Source organism: Mixophyes fleayi, chromosome 5 (assembly GCF_038048845.1).
Source record: "Mixophyes fleayi isolate aMixFle1 chromosome 5, aMixFle1.hap1, whole genome shotgun sequence".
Taxonomy (NCBI): domain Eukaryota; kingdom Metazoa; phylum Chordata; class Amphibia; order Anura; family Limnodynastidae; genus Mixophyes; species Mixophyes fleayi.
In genome coordinates, this window is record NC_134406.1 from 267,215,131 (window position 1) to 267,239,235 (window position 24,105).

General features: G+C 40.7%; 1 protein-coding gene across 1 annotated transcript in view; it reads right to left on the reverse strand.

The window, feature by feature from the left end:
- Nucleotides 1-2,624: 2,624 nt before the first annotated feature.
- Nucleotides 2,625-24,105, reverse strand: part of AGMO (alkylglycerol monooxygenase) — a 172,350-nt gene continuing 150,869 nt past the window's right edge. The window contains exon 14 of the mRNA XM_075211417.1: nt 2,625-2,942. Within this exon, the coding sequence (XP_075067518.1) occupies nt 2,862-2,942 (81 nt within the window). The 3' untranslated portion in view covers nt 2,625-2,861. The remainder of the gene's footprint in view (nt 2,943-24,105) is intronic.

The window sequence follows — 24,105 nt, forward strand, 5'->3', positions numbered from 1 at the left end:
TTGATTAATGTAACCTACTGTATAGACCCTTAATTTACTGTCTCTGTAATATTACTATATGTAACGTCTTGCCTGTTGGGATAATAATCCTACATATTTATATTACTTGTTATTTGTATTCCTAATTAACTTTTTCTTAAAACAAAATCTATGTTTAACTGAGTATATCAACGCACATTTGATTATAATACCTCTCCCCCTGCCCCCCCCCCCTAAATCGTGGCCCTCTACGCAGCCCCCTTGGTTTTCCTAGTGGTAGCGCCCCCTATAGGCACATCTGTCCTTTGTCTGATTATTTGCTGTCTGTGCAACAGTAACCATTAGTTAATGCTAATATAACGTTTCTGTAAAATGAGTAAGAGTAATGTGTCTTCAATATCCAGATACTGCTTCCAGCTCGTCTCTTTGTTTTAGATCAGGAGTATTTATTTGGCTGAGTTCTATGGCTGCTAGTGATTATCTTTCTTTTTGGAGTAAAGGAGTGTATACTATATCTGGCTTCAGTTACATTGCTGGATCCCATACGATCCTGTCCTTCTGCTATATCCGGCATGGGTGTGGTAGTCCCTATCTTTTCACAAGACTTACAATTTATAGGTGCCTAAATTCAAGTTAGTTATATTTCAAAATCAGCCTCGAAAAATCAGAGGATTGAATATACTAATAGAAGCCACTCCCCATATGCAACGATCAAAATATTGGGTAAATACGTTTTAACCAGAGTGAATTTACCAATCAGTAACAAAATAACTAATGGGAGATTGATACATTTTAACACAATGCAGTTTGAACTCGGTGCATGAGCTCTAACCAGCAGCTCGGTCTTATATATAACATGGGGTTGATGTCTTATATATAACATTGGGATCGGTCTTATATATAACATGGGGATTGGTCTTATATATAACATGGGGATAATGTTTGACCTGACGCAGAGACATCCACACACCTCACACGTGATGACCCCAGGGGCACAAGGCATCTAATAATACTGACACCACAGTGAAAAATTGCACCCATGGGTTGGCGCAGATCTTTGCCAGGGTACGGCCAGATGTATGTAGTGATGCAGGGGTTGAGGTTTAACATCCAGATGGCTGGAAAACTTTACTCCATTCAACTAAGATTAAAAACGATAACTACCAACACTATACTGATGTTCTAAGATCATTTACACATATCAACCCTGTCACCCACTTATCTATCTATCTATCTATCTATCTATCTATCTATCTATCTATCTATCTATCTATCTAATATCTATCTCATATATATCTATCTATCTATCTATCTATCTATCTATCTATCTGTCTATATCCATCTATCTATCTATATCTATCTATCTATATCTATCTATATCTGGGCAGCACGGTGGCTTAGTGGTTAGCACTTCTGCCTCACAGCACTGGGGTCATGAGTTCAATTCCCAACCATGGCCTTATCTGTGTGGAGTTTGTATGTTCTCCCTCGGTTTGCGTGGGTTTCCTCCAGGTACTCCGGTTTCCTCCCACACTCCAAAAACATACTGGTAGGTTAATTGGTTGCTATCAAAATTGACTCTAGTCTGTCTGTGTGTGTATGTTAGGGAATTTAGACTGTAAGCTCCATTGGGGCAGGGACTGATGTGAGTGAGTTCTCTGTACAGCGCTGCGGAATCAGTGGCGCTATATAAATAGATGATGATATATGTATCTATCTTATATATGTATATATATATATATCTATCTATCTTATATATATCTATTTATTCATCTCATATCTATCTATCTTATGTCGATCTATCTATCTATCTATCTATCTATCTATCTATCTCATATCTATCTATCTATTTATTTATTCATCTCATATCTATCTATCTTATATATATCTATTTATTCATCTCATATCTATCTATCTTATGTCGATCTATCTATCTATCTATCTATCTATCTATCTATCTATCTATCTTATGTCTATCTATCTATATGTCTGTCTATCTATCTCATATCTATCTATCTATTTATTTATTCATCTCATATCTATCTATCTTTTTATTTGTGAAAGTGAAAAAAAACTCATTGTAGACGATAGAAGATAAACATGCAATTCAGCTCCATAGACAGGTTTATAATAAAATGTATAATCTCTTTTACTTGTCTAAAAGTTCTGAGGGTTATAATACAACGTATCATCTCATTGTTTTGTCAAAATGTCTCCTGCGGTACTCCAAGATCAGTGGAAAATATACTGCAAATCAGGGCCCCGTTACCCAATAATCCCACCCCCACCGGACCCTAAAGCAAGCATTTGAAACCCGCCACATCTAGGACTGTGGTTACCTCGGATATATACCTACATAAAGACTGTATTGTATACTGCAATGAGCTGTCTGAATATATATCATATATACATCTATATATGGCTGTAAAATACTGTGTCTTTGGGCTCAAAATTTACACGGACCTCAGGGACATTTAGCTGCTCCCAGTGTCTATAATCCAAACAGAACGTGATAATAAGTAACAGTACAGTGACGATGCATCATCTCTGCACCCAGCACCCGCTACAATCTCCCTGGTACACGTCAGACTGCTGCATATTCTGGGCTTCAAAACTTTTATAATAAGAAAATACAGAGAGAAATATGCAGAATATATTTTTATTAATTAGTTGTCACATACTATATACAATTATATACAATTAAAAAATACAGATTTTGAACCTTTTAAACAAATTAAAGCGTTCATTGAGCCGAATTTGTCAATCAATAAGGTAAGATGTCACCACACGTCCCTGTGATGTCATTAAAGTCACATTTGGGGTGAATGGCTTTAATATCACCTGATACAAAATAGTTTTCACGTTTCAGATGAGTTAACGTCTCACTCCTGTTTCTGAGCCTTGACCGTGAGCTGACGAATGGTTTGCAGTCCCCAGACAGCGATGCAGATGGAAAATGTTACCTGAAAAATAGAGAAAATTAAAATAAAACATTTTCTTAGGCTTCTTATATCGAGCATAACGTGGGATTCACAAACCAGAATTTGTATTTGCCAATTGTATATCATGTCTATGGCTAAATAACACATCTGAAGTAACCAGAATATTCATAATTAAGGAAAGGATTTTTTACAGAATATTCCGTTTTTATTATTTTAACATTCTCATATCCAGAGTGCACAGCTCAGAGTACTCAGACTTTCTGATGTGGAGATGGCTATTTTTTTCCCCCAGTCTTTCAGGGACCGATGAAGTGTTGTCAAATTGGGGATACTTCAAGAATGTTAAACTAAAAATAAATATTAACACATTATTTTAGGCAAGAAAAAGAAGTAACAAGTTACTAATATCTATTAAAGAAACTTATTAGAACACCTAGGGGGTAAATGTATCAAGCTGCAAGTTTCCGTCTGGTTTGAAAAGTGGAGATGTTGTCTATAGCAACCAATCAGATTCTAGGGCCTGATTCATTAAGGATCTTAACTTGAGAAACTTCTTATTTTAGTCTCCTGGACAAAACCGTGTTACAATGCAAGGGGTGCAAATGAGTATTTTGTTTTGCACATAAGTTAAATACTGACTGTTTTTTCATGTTGCACACAAATACTTGATAGCTTATTAGCTGGTGATATATCACCTAATCCAGGTCCCCCACACTCCTCACACACACATACATCAGAACACTACCGTTCTATAGCAAACCTCAAACACATCACCTGTCTACCCTCTCTTCCAAAGTCCTTTAAATGTGCCCTTTGGAATGCACGATCTGTTTGTAACAAACTTACCTCCGTTCATGATCTCTTCCTCTCAAAAAACCTCAACCTTCTGGCAATAACAGAAACATGGCTCATGCAATCAGACACTGCCTCACCTGCAGCACTTTCACATGGTGGCCTCCATCTCACCCACACCTCCAGACCTGAAGGCAGACAAGGAGGTGGGGTTGGACTACTTCTCTCCCCACAGTGCACATACACAGTTCTACCAAATGTCCCATCACTCACGTTCACATCTTTTGAAGTACATGCTATTCGCATTTTTAATCCATTCTCCCTACGTGTTGCGGTGATCTATCGTCCCCCTGGAGCACACCAACAATTTATTGAGGATTTCTCTGCATGGCTCCCTCACTTCTTATCTTCAGACATCCCCACCATCATCATGGGTGACTTCAACATCCCCATTGATAACCCACCTTCCAAAGCTGCTTCCAAACTACTCTCTCTAACATCCTCACTTGACCTCTCCCAGTGGATTGAATCATCTACTCATAAGGATGGCCACTGCCTTGATCTTGTTTTCTCTAGACTATGCTCAGTTTCTAACTTTATTAATACACCCTTCCCCCTCTCGGATCATCACCTTATCAGCTACACTCTCACCCCCACTGCTCTAACCTCTCTACTGTCTAACTCAACCAAGCCTCCTCATACTCGTAGAAATCTGAATTCTATTAATCTTCAACAATTTTCCACCTCTCTCCAACACCTTCTCTCCCCTATCTCTACATTCTCATCCCCTGAGATGGCAGTACCTCATTTTCACCTAACCTTAGCAACGGCCCTTGATCAAGTGGCTCCAGCGACACTTCATACTACACGTCGACTTCGATGTCAACCGTGGCACACCAAAGCAACACGAAATCTTCAAAAACTGTCCCGTAAAGCAGAACGTCACTGGCGTAAATCTCGAAGCTCTAATGACTTCTTCACATATACTTCTGTCTACCACTCCTATCGAAATGCTCTGGACACTGCAAAACAAACATACTTTCAATCTCTTATCTATGCTCAGGCTTCTAACCCCAAACGCCTTTTCAATACATTTAATCATCTTCTCAATCCTCCCACCCCGAACCCTCCATCTACTATCAGTGCTCAGGATCTTGCTACCTACTTCAAGGACAAGATTGATAAGATCAGACTAGAAATGGTATCCTCTTCCTCAACAAGCCATCAGCTCATTTCCTTCCCACTACCCTCTGACACCCTCTCTTCATTTGACCCCACAAATGAAGAGGAAATTTCTACGCTCTTCTTATCTTCCTACTCTACCTCCTGTCCTCTTGATCCTATTCCCTCGCAAATTGGTAGATCCCTGTCTTCTGTGCTCATTTCACCTCTAACTCAAATCTGTAATCTCTCACTCTCTACTGGCATCTTTCCATCACTATACAAGCATGCAGTGATTACTCCTATTCTAAAAAAACAAAACTCCGACCCAAACTCTCTCTCAAATTACCGTCCCATCTCTCAGCTCCCTTGCCCCTCCAAGCTTCTAGAGAGACTTGCCTACACTCGCCTCACACGCTTTCTTTCCGCAAACAACCTGTTGGATCCTCTTCAGTCAGGCTTTCGTTCTCAACACTCCACAGAGACTGCGCTGACCAAGGTTGTTAATGATCTGATCACTGCTAAGACTGAACGCCATTACTCTCTCCTAATTCTCCTTGATCTCTCGGCTGCATTTGACACAGTTGACCACTCTCTTCTCATACAAACGCTGCAATCCCTAGGTCTTCAAGACACAGTTCTATCCTGGTTCTCATCTTACCTCTCTAATCGCTCTTTCACTGTTAATTTCTCTGGAGCCACATCTGCTCCGCTTCCCCTATCAGTTGGAGTACCACAAGGCTCGGTGCTAGGTCCTCTGCTGTTCTCTATCTATACCGCTTCTCTTGGAAATCTAATAAGTTCCTTTGGCTTTCAGTATCATCTCTATGCGGATGATACCCAAATCTATCTATCCTCTCCTGATATCTCGACATCTGTGTTGTCCCGTGTAACTGACTGTCTTTCTGCCATTTCATCTTGGATGTCCTCTCGTCAACTCAAACTTAATCTTTCTAAAACAGAGTTAATAATATTCCCACCCGCCAACAAGAGCATACCTGACATTTCTATCTCTGTTGATAACATGACCATAAATCCCACCCCACAAGCTCGCTGCCTAGGTGTAATCCTTGATTCACGCCTATCCTTTGTTCCCCACATTGACTCTATATCTAAATCATGTTACATACATCTAAAGAACATTTCCAGAATCCGCACATATCTCACACAAGACACTGCTAAAACCTTAATTCATGCACTAATCATCTCCCGCATTGACTATTGCAATTCCCTCCTTACTGGTCTTCCCAAAAACAGACTCAAACCCCTAAAATCTATTTTGCATGCTTCGGCAAGACTGATTTTCCTTGCAAATAGCTATTCCTCTGTTGAATCACTCTGTATGTCTCTACACTGGCTGCCTGTCTTCTACCGAATCCAATATAAAATACTTTTACTAACCTACAAGGCCATCAACAAAGCTGCACCAACATACATCTCCTCTCTTGTCTCAAAATATCTCCCAACTCGGCAACTCCGTTCTGCAAAAGATCTGCGTCTCTCATCCACCCTCATTACATCCTCCCATTCCCGGTTACAGGACTTTTTTCGGGCTGCACCCACTCTATGGAACTCTCTCCCTCGCACAATAAGACTCTCCTCTGTTCTACAAACTTTCAAGCGTTCTCTGAAAACCTACCTATTCAGACAAGCGTATAATATTCCTCAACCACCATCTTAACCTCACTACCTTTAGCCTGTTACACAATTTCACACAAGACAACTACCCCCGGACCAACATTATTGTGTGACAGGATCATTTAGCTTATGAATCACCCTACCTTTGCAGTCTGGCTGGGCCAAGATGCAAAATGTATACTTAACCTCATGTGTCAATCTCCCATTGTCCCATAGATTGTAAGCTTGCGAGCAGGGCCTTCTCACCTCTTTGTCTGTTTTACCCAGTTTGTTTATTAGTTTATTACGTTTGTCCCCAATTGTAAAGCGCTACGGAATATGTTGGCGCTATATAAATAACTGATGATGATGATGATGATGATACACTGAAATTTAAAGTTGATATTTGTGTGCTACATGAAAAAACAGTCAGTATTTAACTTATGTGCAAAACAAAATAATACTTTGCACCCCTTGCATTGTAACATGGTTTTGTCCAGGAGACTGCAATAAGAAGTTTCTCAAGTTAAGATCCTTAATGAATCAGGCCCTAGAATCTGATTGGTTGCTATAGGCAACATCTCCACTTTTCCAAACCGCTGGAAACTCGCAGCTTGATACATTTACCCCCTAATCTGTACTAATATGAAAGATGAGTCTGCTTATTACCAGCTTACAGCGCCGTGGCTCAATTGAAGACTGTGCATAGGAGAACTATAATCACTACTATTCCTTTACTCAGTGTTAGTAACACTCATCTTACAGACGTGATGCCACAGGTAATATATATTATATTGTTCCCATTTTATATGTGCAAATTCTATGACACTATATACTGTAAATTAATTTCTATACGCATACACAATGTGGAAGGTTATATGTCACCTTTACCTTCTGTTTGATGTCTTTGTATGTACAGCGCTATGTAATATGTTGGTGCTTTATACATAAAAATAATAATAATAATAATACACATATATAAGGAAAATATACACTCACTTATATACATTAACTCCCAATATTTAACAATATAATAATGCCTATGTTTATAAAACAATTGACAGAGAATAAATCTTTATGCCACTTTTAATGTATTTTAAGCTCACAGATTTACCCTGTCAGTACCAGCAGTCTCAGACACGACTGTCCGGCCTCCAACACTCCGCAGCCACAGATTGTTGGTCTTATAAATCAGAGTCTTTATCAGAACTAGGGGTGTGCACCGGCCACTTTTGGAGTTTTGGGTTTTGGGTTCTGATTAGCTTGAGGTTTTGGGTTCTGATTTGTTTTACCAAAACACCCAACGAAAGGTTTTGGTTCTGATTTTGGGTTTTGGGTTCTGATTTTTTTTTAAAAAAGCATAAAAAGTGCGAAAATCCATATTTTTTGTTTTTTTTTCCACTCCTACACTATTATTAACCTCAATAACATTCATTTCCACTAATTTCCAGTCTATTGTGAACACCTCACAATATTGTTTTTAGTCCAAAAGGTTGCACCGAGGTAGCTGGATGTCTAAGCTAAGCGACACAAGTGGGCTGCACAAACACGTGGCCCATCTAGGAGTGGCACTGCAGTGGCAGACAGGATGGCAGTTTGCAAGAGTTTGCTAGAGGTGCAAGATGGAATTGTCCTTGGGCCCTCGCACCCACCCTGATGTTGTTGAAATAGGACATTCGCACTTTAACAAACCAATCAGGAACAGTGAACGTAGTTTAATCTCTGGTACTAATATTTCTGGACTGCAGGAACAGTGAACGTAGTTTAATCTCTGGTACTAATATTTCTGGACTGCAGGAACAGTGAACATAGTTTAATCTCTGGTACTAATATTTCTGGACTGCAGGAACAGTGAACGTAGTTTAATCTCTGGTACTAATATTTCTGGACTGCAGGAACAGTGAACATAGTTTAATCTCTGGTACTAATATTTCTGGACTGCAGGACTATCTCTGATGGAGATCGTGGAGGAAATTGACGAGGAGGGTGTTGCTGGTGTGGATACAACAGGACCAAGGGATTTAGGTGTCCCTGGACTGCTGACGGTCCTAGCCACAGGTCCTGAACTAAACACTGTATTATGAAGGTTCTTCAGGTGACGTATAAGGGAGGATGTCCCTAGGTGGCCAAGATCCTTACCCCTGCTTATTTGAGCTTTACATAAGCTACATATGGCCATACATTTGTTGTCCGGATTGGGATAGAAATAATTCCAGACCGAAGAGGTGGATTTCTTGGTCTTTTGGCCAGGCATGACGATGGGCTTTTTCTTCCCATGGACAACAACTGTTTCCCCCCCTGGTGCCTCATTTAAGATAACCACATCAGCATCCTCCTCGTCAAGTTCCTCCTCAGCGCCAGATACATCAATATCCTCCTCCCGGTGTACAACATTCACACCTTCATTAGCCAAATCTGTAACTGGACTGTGGGTGATCCTTACAGCATATGCAGAGGGCGTGCTGCAAATGGTGGAAGGAGCCACCTCTTCCCGTACAGTGATGGGAAGGTCAGGCTTCGCAACCACCAATACCCTTGGACTCGCCTTGGGGATTTGTGATGCCATCTCTTTAGAAGGCAGAGTTGTTTGCTGTGTTGTTGATGACAGCTTAACTCTCTTAAATTTTTTAGAGGGGGGGAGGAGGAGGGCTTAGATCGTTGTGTGAAGCTGAATCACTAGTCCTGAACACGGGCCAGGGCTTAAGCCGTTCCTTGCCACTCTGTGTCGTAAATGGCATATTGGCAAGTTTACGTTTCTCCTCAGATGATTTCAATTTTATTTTTTGCTAATTTTAGTGAAATTTGGCTTTTTGGATTTTACATGCCCTCTACAAGGAGATTGGGCATCGCCCTTGGCAGACGACGTTGATGGCATTTCATCGTCTATGTCATGACTAGTGGCAGCAGCTTCAGCATTAGGAGGAAGTGGTTCTTGATCTTTCCCTACTTTATATTCCAAATTTTTGTTCTCCATTATAGTTTAATCTCTGGTACTAATATTTCTGGACTGCAGGAACAGTTAACGTATTTATATATTGCAGTACTAATATTTCTTGACTGCAGGAACAGTGAACGTATTTCTATATTGCAGTAGAAATTTTTATATACTTTTTTTTATAATTTTTTTATATTTTTTTTAATTATTTTAGTATAATTTTTTTATATTTTTTTTTTATTTTTTTATAACTTTTTAATAATTTTTAAATAACAATGGCCTTAGCAGAACAGAGTACAGGACACACACAGCACCACTGGCATCAGCAGGACAGAGCAAAGGACACAGCACCACTGGATTCAGCAGGACAGAGCACTGCACAAAGCACCACTGGACTCAGCAGGACAGAGCACTGGACAAAGCACCACTGGACTGATCAGCAGGACAGAGCACAGGACTAAGTAACCACTGGATTAAGCAGGACAGAGTGACAGGACACAGGAGCACCAAACTACAACCTCCCTCTTCAATGATCTGAGCCCGACTGAAGATGGCGGCCACAAGCGGGGAATTTATGCAATCCGAGTCTCGCGAGATCTGACGCAAGACTTGGACATCATAGCCTCGTTTTCATTTCTTTAGGCCGCTGGAAATACCCGAACAGTGCTCGGATCCTATCAGATCCGCACTGTGGGCTTTGATTAGCGCAATCCGAGCCCGCTCATCTCTAATCAGAACCCGGCTGGGCTCAGCCTCAAGCTAGAGATGACATCACACCTCTGTCTGGTGTTACCACTGACCTCCAGCACTGAGGACACATCTGGGGAATCACCAATCAACCAGCCACTGTAAGAACCTGCTCAGTGCACATCTGTGTTACTTATTGCACGCTACTCATTGTTTAAACAGTGCCAACTAGAGATGTTCACTGATTACAATGTTTTGGTTTTGGTTTTGGATCTGGATTAATTTCGTGTTTTGGTTTTGGCAAATCCGCCCTCTTGTGTTTTGGTTTTGGATCACTATTTTTTTCTAAAATCCCAATTTTTTTGTAAAATCACATAATTTGGCACTTTTTTGTTTCTACATTATTATTAACCTCAATAACATTAATTCATAGTCATTTTCAGGCAATTTTTGTCAAGTGACAAGAACACTGCTACCCCTGTTTCTGTGTGAGAAATGGCACTGAGCAATGTCACTGGAGACTGGAGAGTGACAAGAACACTGCTACCCCTGTTTCTGTATGAGCAATGGCACTGAGCAATGTCACTGGAGACTGGAGAGTGACAAGAACAATGCTACCCCTGTTTCTGTGTGAGCAATGGCACTGAGCAATGTCACTGGAGACTGGAGAGTGACAAGAACACTGGTACCCCTGTTTCTGTGTGAGCAATGGCGCTGAGCAATGTCACTGGAGACTGGGGAGTGACAAGAACACTGCTACCCCTGTTTCTGTGTGAGCAATGTCACTGGATCTCCTGGGGAAGGAGGTACTTAGGGAATCCAAAACCTGCGAGATCCGACAACGCAACAATGACGTTTTGCCTTGATTCAGATCTGAGGACGCGCGAAAGTACTGAGCCGATTCGCGAGCCTACTCGGATCCCCCAAGTTCAGAAAACCGAGCCTGAGCATCTCTAGTGCCAACACATCCGTGTACCTCATTACACACTACACGCTCCCCAGGCAGTGCCTAAAAACTCTTTGTACTTTGTTGCACGTTAAACACACAACAGTAAGCAAAGGAGGTGCTGACAACTGTACTATAGAAATGGTTGTCAGGAGACAGCATAAGTGAGAATCAGAGACAGATTTATTAGTGTAGGTATCAAAGGTGTAACTAGAGGTCCCTGGGCCCCTGCCTGTACTCCCACCATTGCCCAGTGTATAATATATACTCAGAAATGAAAGTTGCATATAGATCCTCCCTTTGCACAGACTCCTTCCACCTCTTTTCACTGAGTGATCCACCGTTGCACAAAGAACCCTCTCTTTGTACAGAGAGAATCTCACTTACCTTTTCTGACCAGTGCACAGCCTCCTCTTCTGCATGAAACCTCCACCTAAATTTATGGAGGCTCCAGACCTCTGCAAATCACAGCGCGTTTCTTGGACAACAAATAATCCCATCGCTATAAGCGTCTCTCGGATTCGACATTCATAGTTCTTTTAGGAGCCTGGAACCTCCACATAGTTATGTGGAAGTTCCAAGTAGAAGAGGAGGCCTTGTACCACCGTGACCCTGTCCACCAGAACCTGCGGCCCAGGTATCATGGGGCAAATTTTGACAACATGGCACCTACCGAGTCACACACATGCAGGTGGTGAAGATGGGGTTGTTCCCTACCTGATCCCTACACCTACACTTGGCATGACCAATAAGTGTTTCTTTGAGGCTGCGAAGAAGTGACCCCAGAGTATCTTCTCACTTGTATCTCTTTCAGAGCCTTCATTTGACGATAATTCATGCAATTGTCATTTTCTGGGGTAAGAAAAACAACCGTCTGAGCTAGAGATTAACAGGTTGGACAATGAAGAATACATCACTACTGAAAGTTTTACTGTCCAACATTAACAACTGTGGTTTTAAGAAGAGAACGTGCCAATTCAATACATCCATGCTACTATCGACTGGAATAAAGCCACCATAATGTTACAGCGTAGTGTTTCACCTTCCAATGTATTATTTATTACTGCATTAGGCTCTACACATTGTTTTTGAAATCCAAGTATAAAAGTCCCCATGTCCAACGTAAATACAAAACACAACATTATATTCAGCTTCTCTCGTACTCGTAGAGCCAGAGGTCCACATGTTGTCCAAAGTTTGGGGAATTTCTCTGAAATGTTCTGCCAGAATGAGGACCTCCGGAACTGTTTCTCTTAAAAAGTCTTAACCATAAACTAGGGTTCCTGATCCAGGTTGGTCCCTGAAGTCGACTAATGGAAAATAATATTAGTATGTCCCAATGGAGAGGTTGTTTTCTGAGATAATGGACAGGAAACACAGATGCTGATAATTTTCCCACTTTCCAGTTTGACTACCTGTTCTGGCAGTCTGAGAAGGACACGGAAAAAAAAAGCATAATAGCAGACATTAATATCCAGCTGTTTTAAATAAGTGTTGGCGTTGCAGATGCAAACAGCCCGAGTACAAAAAGAAAAAGAAAAAAAGAAACTTAAATAGAGATTTGTGTAGGGTTTACAGGAAGTCTGCACATGAGGCGAAGGAACCACATCTACGCTATCAATACAGCAATGCAAAATTCAGGATAGAAATAAAATGATTTAAGTGGAAAACATTTTAGGAAAATGATATCAGGCACAGCTGGAAAAAGGTTTTTTGTCGTCATAAAAATACATTAATTTTCCCAAGTATTTCCGATCAGTTTTCTTGAGAAAATCACCTTTCTGTATTATTTTCCCCACGGTAAATTTTATAGTCTTCTTTTAACTGATTTTGCTACAAAAATGCAAATTCCCCTGATAACTATATATAAATAAATGTACTTTCTGCTGTTCCTGATATTTAGTAAAGGAGAAATTTCCTGTTTATACCAGAATAATTTACATTTGATTTTATTCATAATGGCCATATTAAAGTCATAGCTAAGGTTGGGGCAAGATCATATATGTTGAATGTTAATATTATTTTTATTAGTTGTAGTAGTATGCATTAATAAAGTGGGAATAACTCCGGAAGTTGTGTACAAAGTAAATAGTACACACTAGAGATGCTCACTGACCCCCGTGAACTGGTTTTGGTTTTGGATCTGGATTAGCTTCGTGTTTTTGTTTTGGCAAAACAGCCCTCGTGTGTTTTGGTTTTGGATTTTTTAGGAAAAATCCTAAAATATGCTAAAATCACATATTTTTACTCTTTTTTTGTTCCTACATTATTATTAACCTCAATAACACTAATTTCAAGTCATTTGCAGTCAATTTTGACCACCTCACAGATCACAATATTATTTTCATGCACTTTCGGACAAACACTGCAGCGACCTGGCTGGATGGTAAGCGACAGAGCAATGACACAAACATACGGCAGTTCCTAGCACATCTAGGACACATTGGCACATAGCAGTGGCAGAAAAGAAAAATGGTGCAAGATGGAATTGTCCTTGGGCCTACTCTCCGTCCCACCCACCGTTATGCTGGATCTTAAAAAGGAATCCAAAAATTACGATGTAACAATGACCTATTTGCCTCGTTTTCGATTCTGAGGGCGCACAAAAGTACAGAGCCAGCTCAGCTCGGTACTCGGATCCAATAAGTTCGGGTGTATTCTGTTCTCGAGGAACCGAGCCTGAGAATCTCTTGTACATACAGGGAATTCTAACAATTACATAATTGTAAAACCTACACAAACATGAGACAATAGGAATGGAACCTGTTTCAAAAGAGCTTACAATCTAAAGGAATCAAACTAGAGGAGAGGGAACGTGGAAGGTGATAGAGTGGGCACTGTAAATGGGATCACTAGTAGGTACAGATCATATAGATCACGACACATGGGGTCAGGTTGCATGCTTGTCTAAAGAGATGAGCTTTTTGGCAACATTTAAAGTCTTGGAGGCTGGGAGAATCTGGGGAATGAGGAAGAGAGTTCCAGACGATAGGTGCAGCACGAGAGAAGTCCTGGATCTGTAAGAAGAGCTGACCAGAGCAGGCGATTAGTGAAAACCTGGAGATTAGGGGGAGTAGGAAGCTGGTACGAGATTGCTGAGGGCAATCTCTCGTTTCCTTCTTTAAAATGACAACTTACTGATTTCACAGATACTCCAAGCCTGTCATAGACAACTAACACATTTGTATTTCTGTAATGCACACTACAAAACACAAATATTTAAATTCTACTCATTATTAGAAATATAGAACCAACACTATGCAAATGTCAATTCTGCTTCAGTAACATTAGTATTGTCTTGTTCCCTACAGTTTGCTTTCCCACTCTGAGGCCCCTCTCTCCTTTTACTTAATTATATACACACTATAGATGAGTGGAGTTGTACCCAAAATTCTCGTGAACCCAATTTTGCTGTGGAACAGACCGTTTCCCAGAGGTAGCGGCCAAACAATCTTTGATATCTGGTTCAACTCCCATGAAATACCAATCCGCTCTGTATTAGTGAATCGAGATGAATTTCTAATCTATACGTAAAGCTGGGACAACAAAGTTGGCAGTTGATTCTGCTCTGTGGTAAAGGTGTAGTAAGGGTAAATTCTTCCAGAACAAACAATATATAGGGAAATTACGGGACAAACAATAACTATCCCATGATGAACACTTACGGGCAAATTCCGCCAGAGAAACGGGCAAAATTCTGCAGCCAAACGCGAATTGAAGTGAACAGTTTTGAAAGTTTTGCTCAGATTGGTGCCGTACCTTGTGTAAAGTGATCTTACAATGTCATTGTATTTCACCTTCACATACATTTATGTGTTATATCACAGAATAGGCCGGCTTTTTGTACATATGAAAGACATTTGGCCAGAGCAAAAGGTGCTTCTTGTCTACGATAAGATATACATATTACATAAAACGATTTTTGGATCAAAAATGTATTTAAGCGATGTATGATGTCTTTATAAAGTTGTATCTGATTAAAGAGTTTTTAGTGTACAATTTGTACTGCTTTAAAGCTATTTATCTGAATTCACAAAAGTGACATTAGCAAAAAATGACACTTTTATCATTGAATTTCATGAATTTAAAATGAACTGCTCATGAAGGCTTAATGTCGCTCTTGACAAGTTGAGTGAAACTTTTAAACAGAAAAAAACACGTAGAGACACTTAAATGAAACCAGTATCTACTTTTCTGCTGGCAAGTCTCTGGTTTTCATTTATTGGGGTCTTAGGATATGTTAGTGTCAACATTAGTAGTTTGTGAGAAGTATATAAATAGTAAGTGATGCATTTGAGCCATAAGGCTACACATGACACTTTTTATGTGCCATTGTTTGTGCCGTGTGATCTGCATTCAGTCTGAATGCAGAATTCAACTTAACCACAATTTATTATTATTGCCACTTCAGAATCATGTTTGTAGGGTATGTTGGGTAGGCTATGAAAAATACAGTCAGTCCATACTAATCCACCAACACTTTGTGTACCTTCTTCATATACTGTGGGCTGCACGGTGGCTCAGTGGTTAGCACTTCTGCCTCACAGCACTAGGGTCATGAGTTCGATTCCCAACAATGGCCTTATCTGTGTGGAGTTTGTATGTTCTCCCCGTGTTTGCGTGGGTTTCCTCTGGGTGCTCTGGTTTCCTCCCACACTCCAAAAACATACTGGTAGGTTAATTGGCTGCTAACATATTGACCCTAGTCTGTCTGTGTGTGTTAGGGAATCTAGACTGTAAGCTCCAATGAGGCAGGGACTGACATGAATGAGTTCTCTGTAAAGTGCTGCGGAATTAATGACACTATATAAATAGATGATGATGATGATGATGATGAAACTATGTTGGTGCCACTTCAACTCTACTTAGGTTGAATGGAAAAAAGACACAGAAAAAGCCTAATATCTACACATCCTAAAAGTCCAAACATGTGCGGCAACCAGTCAGCAATTTGCTTTTGTTTTCTAAGCTGCCCCACAAATATGACAGAATGTGATTGGTTGCTATGAGTTACAGAACCTTGTTCCTGTTCCTCAGTTTTCATAAATGTTTTACATATGAAACAGAAGAAATTAAACCATACCCACAAAATGTAGAATATAATCAATTAAACTGTTTGCATAATACATTGTTAAGGTGTTGCTATATTATTTTAGTCACTGGCAATTTTTAAGGCAACTATTACATTTTGAAGTAGAGTTTTTGTTTACACTTTAACTGCTGTATCTCTTACTGTTCAATAAAAACACAGGAGCTAGCACTCTCCTACGTAGAGATTTGCATTACTATGTATTAAGAAAGGAATGGCCACTAACAACCTGGTTCTCTGCTTAGGTAAAATTACATCTCATCGTTAGTCTGTAATAAAAACAATGATAATTATTTGAAATTATTATGAAATATTGTAGAAAACTTGAATAGCTTTAATTAGCCCGAGTAGCTCTCTTTGGTTGTCTATCTTTTTTTTAAAACACCTCTGCTTTCACTAGCGACTATCCTATGTGGCCCTTTAGTTTGGGTCCCCCTGAAACCCATACTATGTCCTGCACTGAAACACTGATCTGTAGCACCTGACAGTATGGAGGGGAGAACAGTGTCAGGGACGGCGGACTGGAGATGATCTGACTATTCCAGAAGCTACATTAGGTGTATGCACTTTGTGTGCTACCTGATTTCTTTGTTCACTTCCAGCCAATCAGTTTTTGTTTTTAAAGAAACACGACAAGTGCACTGTGCTGCGTTCTTCTGGCCCTCTGACAGAGACAAGGTCTTCAGACCTTCCATTGCTAGACTAGGGGTGACCCTTTATTTAGTGTTCGGAAGTGGTTCACTTTGGGGAATGAATCTTTAGCTCCCCCAAACGAGAAGGCATCTGAGGGGGCAGGGACGTGAGTGCTTCAGGGCCATACCACCTGCTCTAGATCTGGGGGATGAGGCCCATAGGGGTGAACACCATCCAACAAATCCATGAGAAACAAAGACATATAAAAAAGTCAGAAGTGACCATAAACAAGATAAAATGGAACAAAACAATAAGTGGTGAAGGATACAGATCTGCCATCAAAATTGCAAGGGAAAAGTCATTGAAATACAACAAAAATGTGAGTTACAGTTTAAACTACCATACTAATATACGTGTCAATGGTCACCAATTGTTTTACTGTATTTTTTTGCCACATAACTCTTTGCACATATGGTTGACCGGGCTTTCAAGCTGTTGGCCTAATGGCCAGAAGACTAAGGCGGACCAGTCATGATCAGAAGGGTTGTCAGTCCCTCTTAGACCACTGCGAGTCAGGTGACGCACTCACTACAAACCTTCAGCCTGAGCAGCTTGAAACCACCATCCAACTAATCATCACTGCTCTCCTTTCTCTGCTGCCAATCTTGTGATGTGACCTTAAGTTCAGTACGGGAGGTTGAACCAGGAGGGATGACTAGCAATAAAAGAGGAATTGCCCAAAAAGTAGACATCCCCTTAAACTAAAAATGGAAACACAACTATTCGAGATGCCCCCATACAAATGTTTCAGCTGTTAAATGTCAGGCGCCGTCCTGTTTCTACTTCTAGACGGACGCCCTCCCCCTTGTGATGCCCGTGTCCCGCTCCATAGCGACGGGACATTCTCTGCTCCTGATTCGCACAGAGCATCGCATTCCATCGCAGGGCGACGAAACTTCTCCAGTCCTGATCTGCACGCAGGCGCAGAGCATCGCATTCCGTCGCATAGCGACTAGAGACACTCTTTACCTGCTTAGCGATTGGTTGCGTTCTTACCGCCGAAAACCTGCAGCACCAATCAAAGAGTACTTCCCTCTATTTAAAGATCACTTGGATATTATTAAGGTACCAGAATATTTGGTCTTCAGCCTTGCTCCAGCGTTTGTTCCTGTTTCCCTGTTACTCATTTGGATTCTGTCCCCGGTTTGATCCTGACTTCTCCTTTGGCTCCTGATTCAGGTTTAGAGTGATTTCCTGGCTCGGCTTCCTGACCATTCTCCTGCTTCTGATTTTGGCTGTAACTCTCTCTCTCTGGTTCTGCTGAATGTCCTTTGTGTGTGCATTGCTGCATCTAGGCCTCCATCCTGTATCCTGGCGCACCATCACCGCTGCCTCATTGGTCACCTCTTCAGCTAACTAATGCTGAGGGCCGCAACCTGCCCGTCTCTTTCAGCAGAATCCATGCTTCCTTTCGGGGTCCCTGGTGAAAACCAGAGGCGTGTTAGACGCCTCGCCTCAGTACTCAGTAGCGCCAACTGCTGGTAGGTGTCACCATCTCCATCCTCGTGGTTGTGACATTAAAGTAGGACAGTGTTTCCCAACCCTAGTCCTCAAGTTCCCCTAACAGTTCATAATTTCTATATCTCTTTGCTGGAGCACAGGTGTAATCATTACTGACTGATACAATGTAACAGATCCACAGGTGTTGACAATTATCTCACTGGTGACCTGGAAAACCTGCACTGTTAGGGACACTTGAGGACCAGGGTTGGGAAACACTGAAGTAGGATATAAGGACTAGAGACTTCTGTACGTAAATTGTTGAAGAAAAAACAGTAATTTCCACTACCGAACTGACCTCTTGAAAGAGAAAATCAGCTTCATGCTAATAAAATGATGGACAGGACATTGTTATATGTTCCAGGATAGAGAGTATAATTTGGCCATGTTCTAACGCTGCACAATGAAAACGTGGAAATGATTCAAAGATAATTCATCCCCTCATTATTCACGGCCATATGAACATGATAAAATGGAGACAGAACAGGAGATTTTAATCATCAAACATGCCACAAGCGGTCCCTGGACCCCCAAATAAACGTGTTCCCATTTGTTTTCATCTTGTTGCTGTCTTGTGCAATGAAGCATCAGATTTTTCAAAGTCGGAGAGAAGAGGAACGAGGTGACAGCTCTTTGTAACGTTCTTTGGCTCCTGGACCTTTCAAATGGGAAAAAATGTAACATTATCTGTGTAACATCCGTTCAGCAAAAGAGAAAAAACAACCATTATTTTAAGGACACAGATATCCAAAAGGAGAAATAGACACCGACAAACAGGTGTGCAGGAATAAAGAACTGATAACAGTACGGAATCTATATACTTTGGGGAAGTTGGTATTGACAAACAACGAGATAGCTCTTCATAATGTAAAGAGCAACAGATGTGAATTTACAGCTGAACCACCCATGATAAAAACAGAGATTTCCCCACATCTCCTCAAACAACCCCAGTGGTCCGGGCTTAGAGCGTCAGGTACCATGAAACCAAAGCTAAAATAAAGCAGGATCCTACTACTAACCAACGGTGGCGAAACTGGTGTGGGTGCAGGAGAGAAGGAGGCTACGGTGCCCAGCGGTGAGAACAGCCTTGCAATGCCGAAGCACTTGCCGTTGAGTTGAACCACAGCCGTTTTACTCAAGGTCCCCTGGAAGACCCTCCACATCATCCCCCGATGCTACCTCTCTGCTCTGAAAAGAGGGCGGACACGTTCCAGCCATGCGTGTTCAGCAGAGAGCATATAGCACCATTGCATTGTCCCTACCCAAACTTTGCTTTGGAGACTGGCAGTGAAGAGTTCCAATCCCAGTGACAAGTGCTGATTTCCCACGGCAAAATGGGACATGTTTTATTATTATTATTATTTTATCATTAAATAATCTTTATTTATAGGGCGCCACAAGGTTTCGGCAGAGCTGTACAGAATACAGACAGTGGACCATACTGGGTAGAACCATACAGAACAATAAATAAAAAATACCAGGACTTCAAAGCTGCAAACATAGCTTATACATTGAAGATGGAGCAGAAGAATAGGTAGAGACAGGAGGGAAGAGGGCCCTGCTCGCGGGAGCTTACATCCTAAAGGGGGGGGGGCAAATGGACAGGAGGCACAATAAGGTGTCAGAGGGGATCAATCGCAAGAGAAGCGAGTGGTGGGACAGGGGAAAACGAGAAGTGAGGAGATTTGGTATGGAGAGCAGGTTAGGTGGATGGCCGGTAGGCTTTGAGGAAGAAGTGAGTTTAAATTGCCCGTTTGAAGGTGCACAAATTAGGGGACAATCGGATGGAGCGTGGGAGGTCGTTCCAGTGGAGGGGGGCAGCCCAGAAGAAATGTTTGATTCTGGAGTGGGATGCGGGGATCAGAGAGGAGGAGAGTTGACGGTCCTTGGCTGAATGCATGGTTTAGCAATGTTGGAGATTTTGGCTTGATCGGGGGTCCGGTTTCTAATCGATGATGTGTGAAGATATGGAAGGTTATAGAGCGAAACATGGCTGGTTATAAGAAAATGGGATTCATGAGAATGTTGGGAAATTAAACTGACAATTTATAGAATGTGGAAATGAAAAACAAACAATAGCAATAAAGTAACAAACTGGTTGTTGAGTTGAACCTCGGCAGATTTACTTATCTCTGATAGGGATCATTGATCCCTCTTATATTTACACAGTGCAACACTAAACAACACTGATCCTGACTTACGTCACATACATTCATCATGTGAAATGTGTAAATTGAATGTAATGCAGATAACGCAAGACTCACACATGTGAACACAGCCTAAAGTTGCATTTCATCTTGACTGCATACATGAGATATTCTGGTGACTTAAAGCAGCAATCCCTTGAAATAAACATGTGTGTTTGTTAACATAAATCACTGCAGCAGGTGATTTACCACGTTCCATTGTTTTGTTTTGTTTTCTTCAGGATTATTAATGATTTATGATTCTGGACTACCATAGCAACCATAGTCACATGGCGCATGATGAAGTGAGCAGAGAGACTTTGGAATACCTCTCTGAGCTCTGCCTCCACTGTGACATCCTCCTTCTCCCCCCTCTGCCATCACATAACTCGCTGAGAGCTGTGAGCCTGTGTCTGTGGAGAAAACTGACTGTGTATGTGTCTGGCAGCCATTTTTTTTGCCCTACAGAGAGATTTTGAAAACAAGATAATGATTTGTATAAGAACACCTAGGAAAAATGAAGTATGCTTAAAAGGTACTAATTTGTTATTTTAAAAAAAAATCTTCTATGTGGTATTGCAGCTTTAATATGGCTTTTATAATCTTCTATGCCCCATACTGTATGGTTATGAGCACTAGTTTCAATTAATTTTGTTGTTTTTTTGTTGAATACATAATAAAACAAAACAGAACTTTACGCCTCAGAGTTGGGCGGAAATAAATGAGGCCTTGACTGGGCTTCATAAGTTACCTCAGGTGGAGGAAGCCATTTTGTTAATGGAACCAATATTCTTAATAACCAGCAACAAGTAACATCACAAACTGACCAATATTCATAAGACAATCTTTCCTAATGAACTGCGAGCTGACTGTCCCAAGTGTTCATTCAGCCCAGAAAATGGATATTCCTCTTGTACCCAGGGGACAATGGTATTTTAACAAGTGTGAGGATACCACCCTTAGCTGGGATGGCAGTTACCCTCTGTGGGATTCCACTCACTCAGGTAGGCCTGAATATATCCAAAATAAGACTTTATTATGAGAGCACAACATGCTCCAGCAGCCTCTTGCAGTCAGCAATCCAAAGTAATAATCTCAGTCTCTTTCAGAGTCTTATCCTCCCGCAATATTACCACTACCGATTAGCAAAACAGTTATGGTGTCGCCCAGCCTGGGTTACTGGCTCACACCGACCCTGTCCTGGTAGGGTTCCCTCCAGCGGCACCACGATGCCTGGCCCAGAGTCCTTTTCACTTATGTCTTGTACACCAGGATCCTCCAAGCTAGAATAACTCCCTTGATATTCTGCTCTCCCTATATTCTCATCTGTATACACAGGAAGTAGGGGCAAATGTATCAAACCTCCCCCTTACAGCAGGGGTCTCTCAGTGGACACTTTAGCTGCTAGACATACTGTCCCTGTTACCTTGATTATACAATGGAATGGCTTAACTCAATTATCTATTTTGGCTGGATACACGAAACATGGGGTTACAATATTACAGCAGGGAATGACACTGCACGCTTACATGAAACAATAAGACTTTTGACACATTGTATCAGCAGTGTTACGCCATCTGAATCTGTGATACATTTTTATACAATAACATTTACATTGATACATATTGATACATTTCCCAATGCTATTTCAGCCAATATATTACTGTGGAGGCACATTGCATATCATTTAGAAGTTTTAACCTCATTACCTCTCAGACATTGTTCTGATTACAAACTAAATCTAAGCTTGCCCTCATAACAAAGGACATTTGAGACAAATGGTAATTACATTAGCTAACACAAGCAAAATGACTGCTACTGTCCTGTTATTTTCACACAGTATGGTAATATTCTTTATATTTAAACTACATACAATATTGCAGGTAATAGCAACAGGGCAAAATGTACCGAATAACATGAAATAATAATACACATAATAAACCGATGTTCTAGTGTAAATACATAGACTGGGCCAAGGATTAAAAAGTACATTAAACCGCGAGAAACGGGTGATGAATACAAAGTTTTCAGTCAAGTAGCACCCTGTTTCCTCACAACAAGCAATACATTTTGACCAAACTAAACCGTCAGAGCTGGGAGTACCTTTGTTTATTACATCCAGTACAAATGTATATATTTATCAAATTAAATAAGACCTATGTCCCTTTGATTTGTCTGTATGTGACCATTACATAAATATACTGTAAGTGTACAGTTATAAAGCCTTGAATGTAATTGTTAGTCATTTATCATATCTTCCGCCTACACATTAATGTATTGTTCATTTGTTATTACACTCTCTTGCTTTCCCCTACTGTGGCTGCGTAATTGGCAGTATTATTAATGTGATCATTACTCTGTGTTGCCTGTTTACCGCTAGTCTGTCCGTTCCTATAATTAATCTTCCTGGCTCCCAGCTATGCTGCAGATTCATGTTCTCAGCCCCTTACAACTCACTGTTCATTACAGTAATATGTGTGCCTCTATTACAGTACAAGGATCTGCGAGAATAATACATCACACGCATTACTGACGATTGTGTATATTTAGGTCATTGAGGGGAGTTCTTCAGCTATTATTAATATTCTGTGTGGCTGACAAAGTGGGAGGGAGAGATTTTGCACTAAAGTGGTATTTAGCAAGCTTGGAAATAAATGAGATCTTTAATATTTCATTGAAACCTTCCGCAAGTTGTCTACCAGATGCCGGAGGCAAGGAGCAATGAAGGCGGACATGTGTAAATAGAGCGAACATGTTAGTAATATCAGAAATAAATGGGCAATCCACAGCCTCTGTTCTTAAGGGCTAGTTCTGCAAACTAAAAATGGAGTTTTGGGTAAAATGAACAAAAACAAAATGAAAAAAGTGAATACAATAAAATACAGAATCCTGCTTGTGTTCAAGCGATAAATGGATTTTGGTAGAACGCTGTCTTCAATAGTCCAGAGCAGGAAATCCTCTCTATTACTAAATCAAGCATTTATATAAATACAAGTGCATTATGGAAGCCCCTCCTCCATTAACTTCCTGCCAGAATGAATGCTAATGGGGGAGGGGCATTGACAACTCATAAGCTGCTTCGAGTCAGGCAAGTGGTAACAGAAGATAAGATACCCAGAGCTGGTCCGTAATTGCCTCTGGGTGTCCAGCTATTTAGGGGTATTAACAAAGAACATGTAAGTACAATTTCCTTAGTAAACTCTAAAGTTTTTAATGAAATTAAACTGTAAAGAGGTAGATATTTTTTCATATCAATGTGTTTCCATCAATATGTTGTTCTATTGTATCAATGTTTTTCCAACTAAACAGAAAGAACCCCAACAAAGTAATTTCTTGGGCAGCACAGTGGTCAGCATTGCTGCCTCACAGCTCTAGGTCCATGAGTTTGATTCCTGACCAGGGCCTTATCTGTGTGGAGTTTTGCATTTTCTCCCCTCCTTCCAGAGTAAAAAAAATATTCCAAAAACATATTTAGACTGTAAGCTCCAGGGACATAGACTAATGTGAATAAAAAAATATTCTCTGTGCATCGCTGCGTAATAAGCGCTGTTGCATATATAAATATATAGTAATAATGA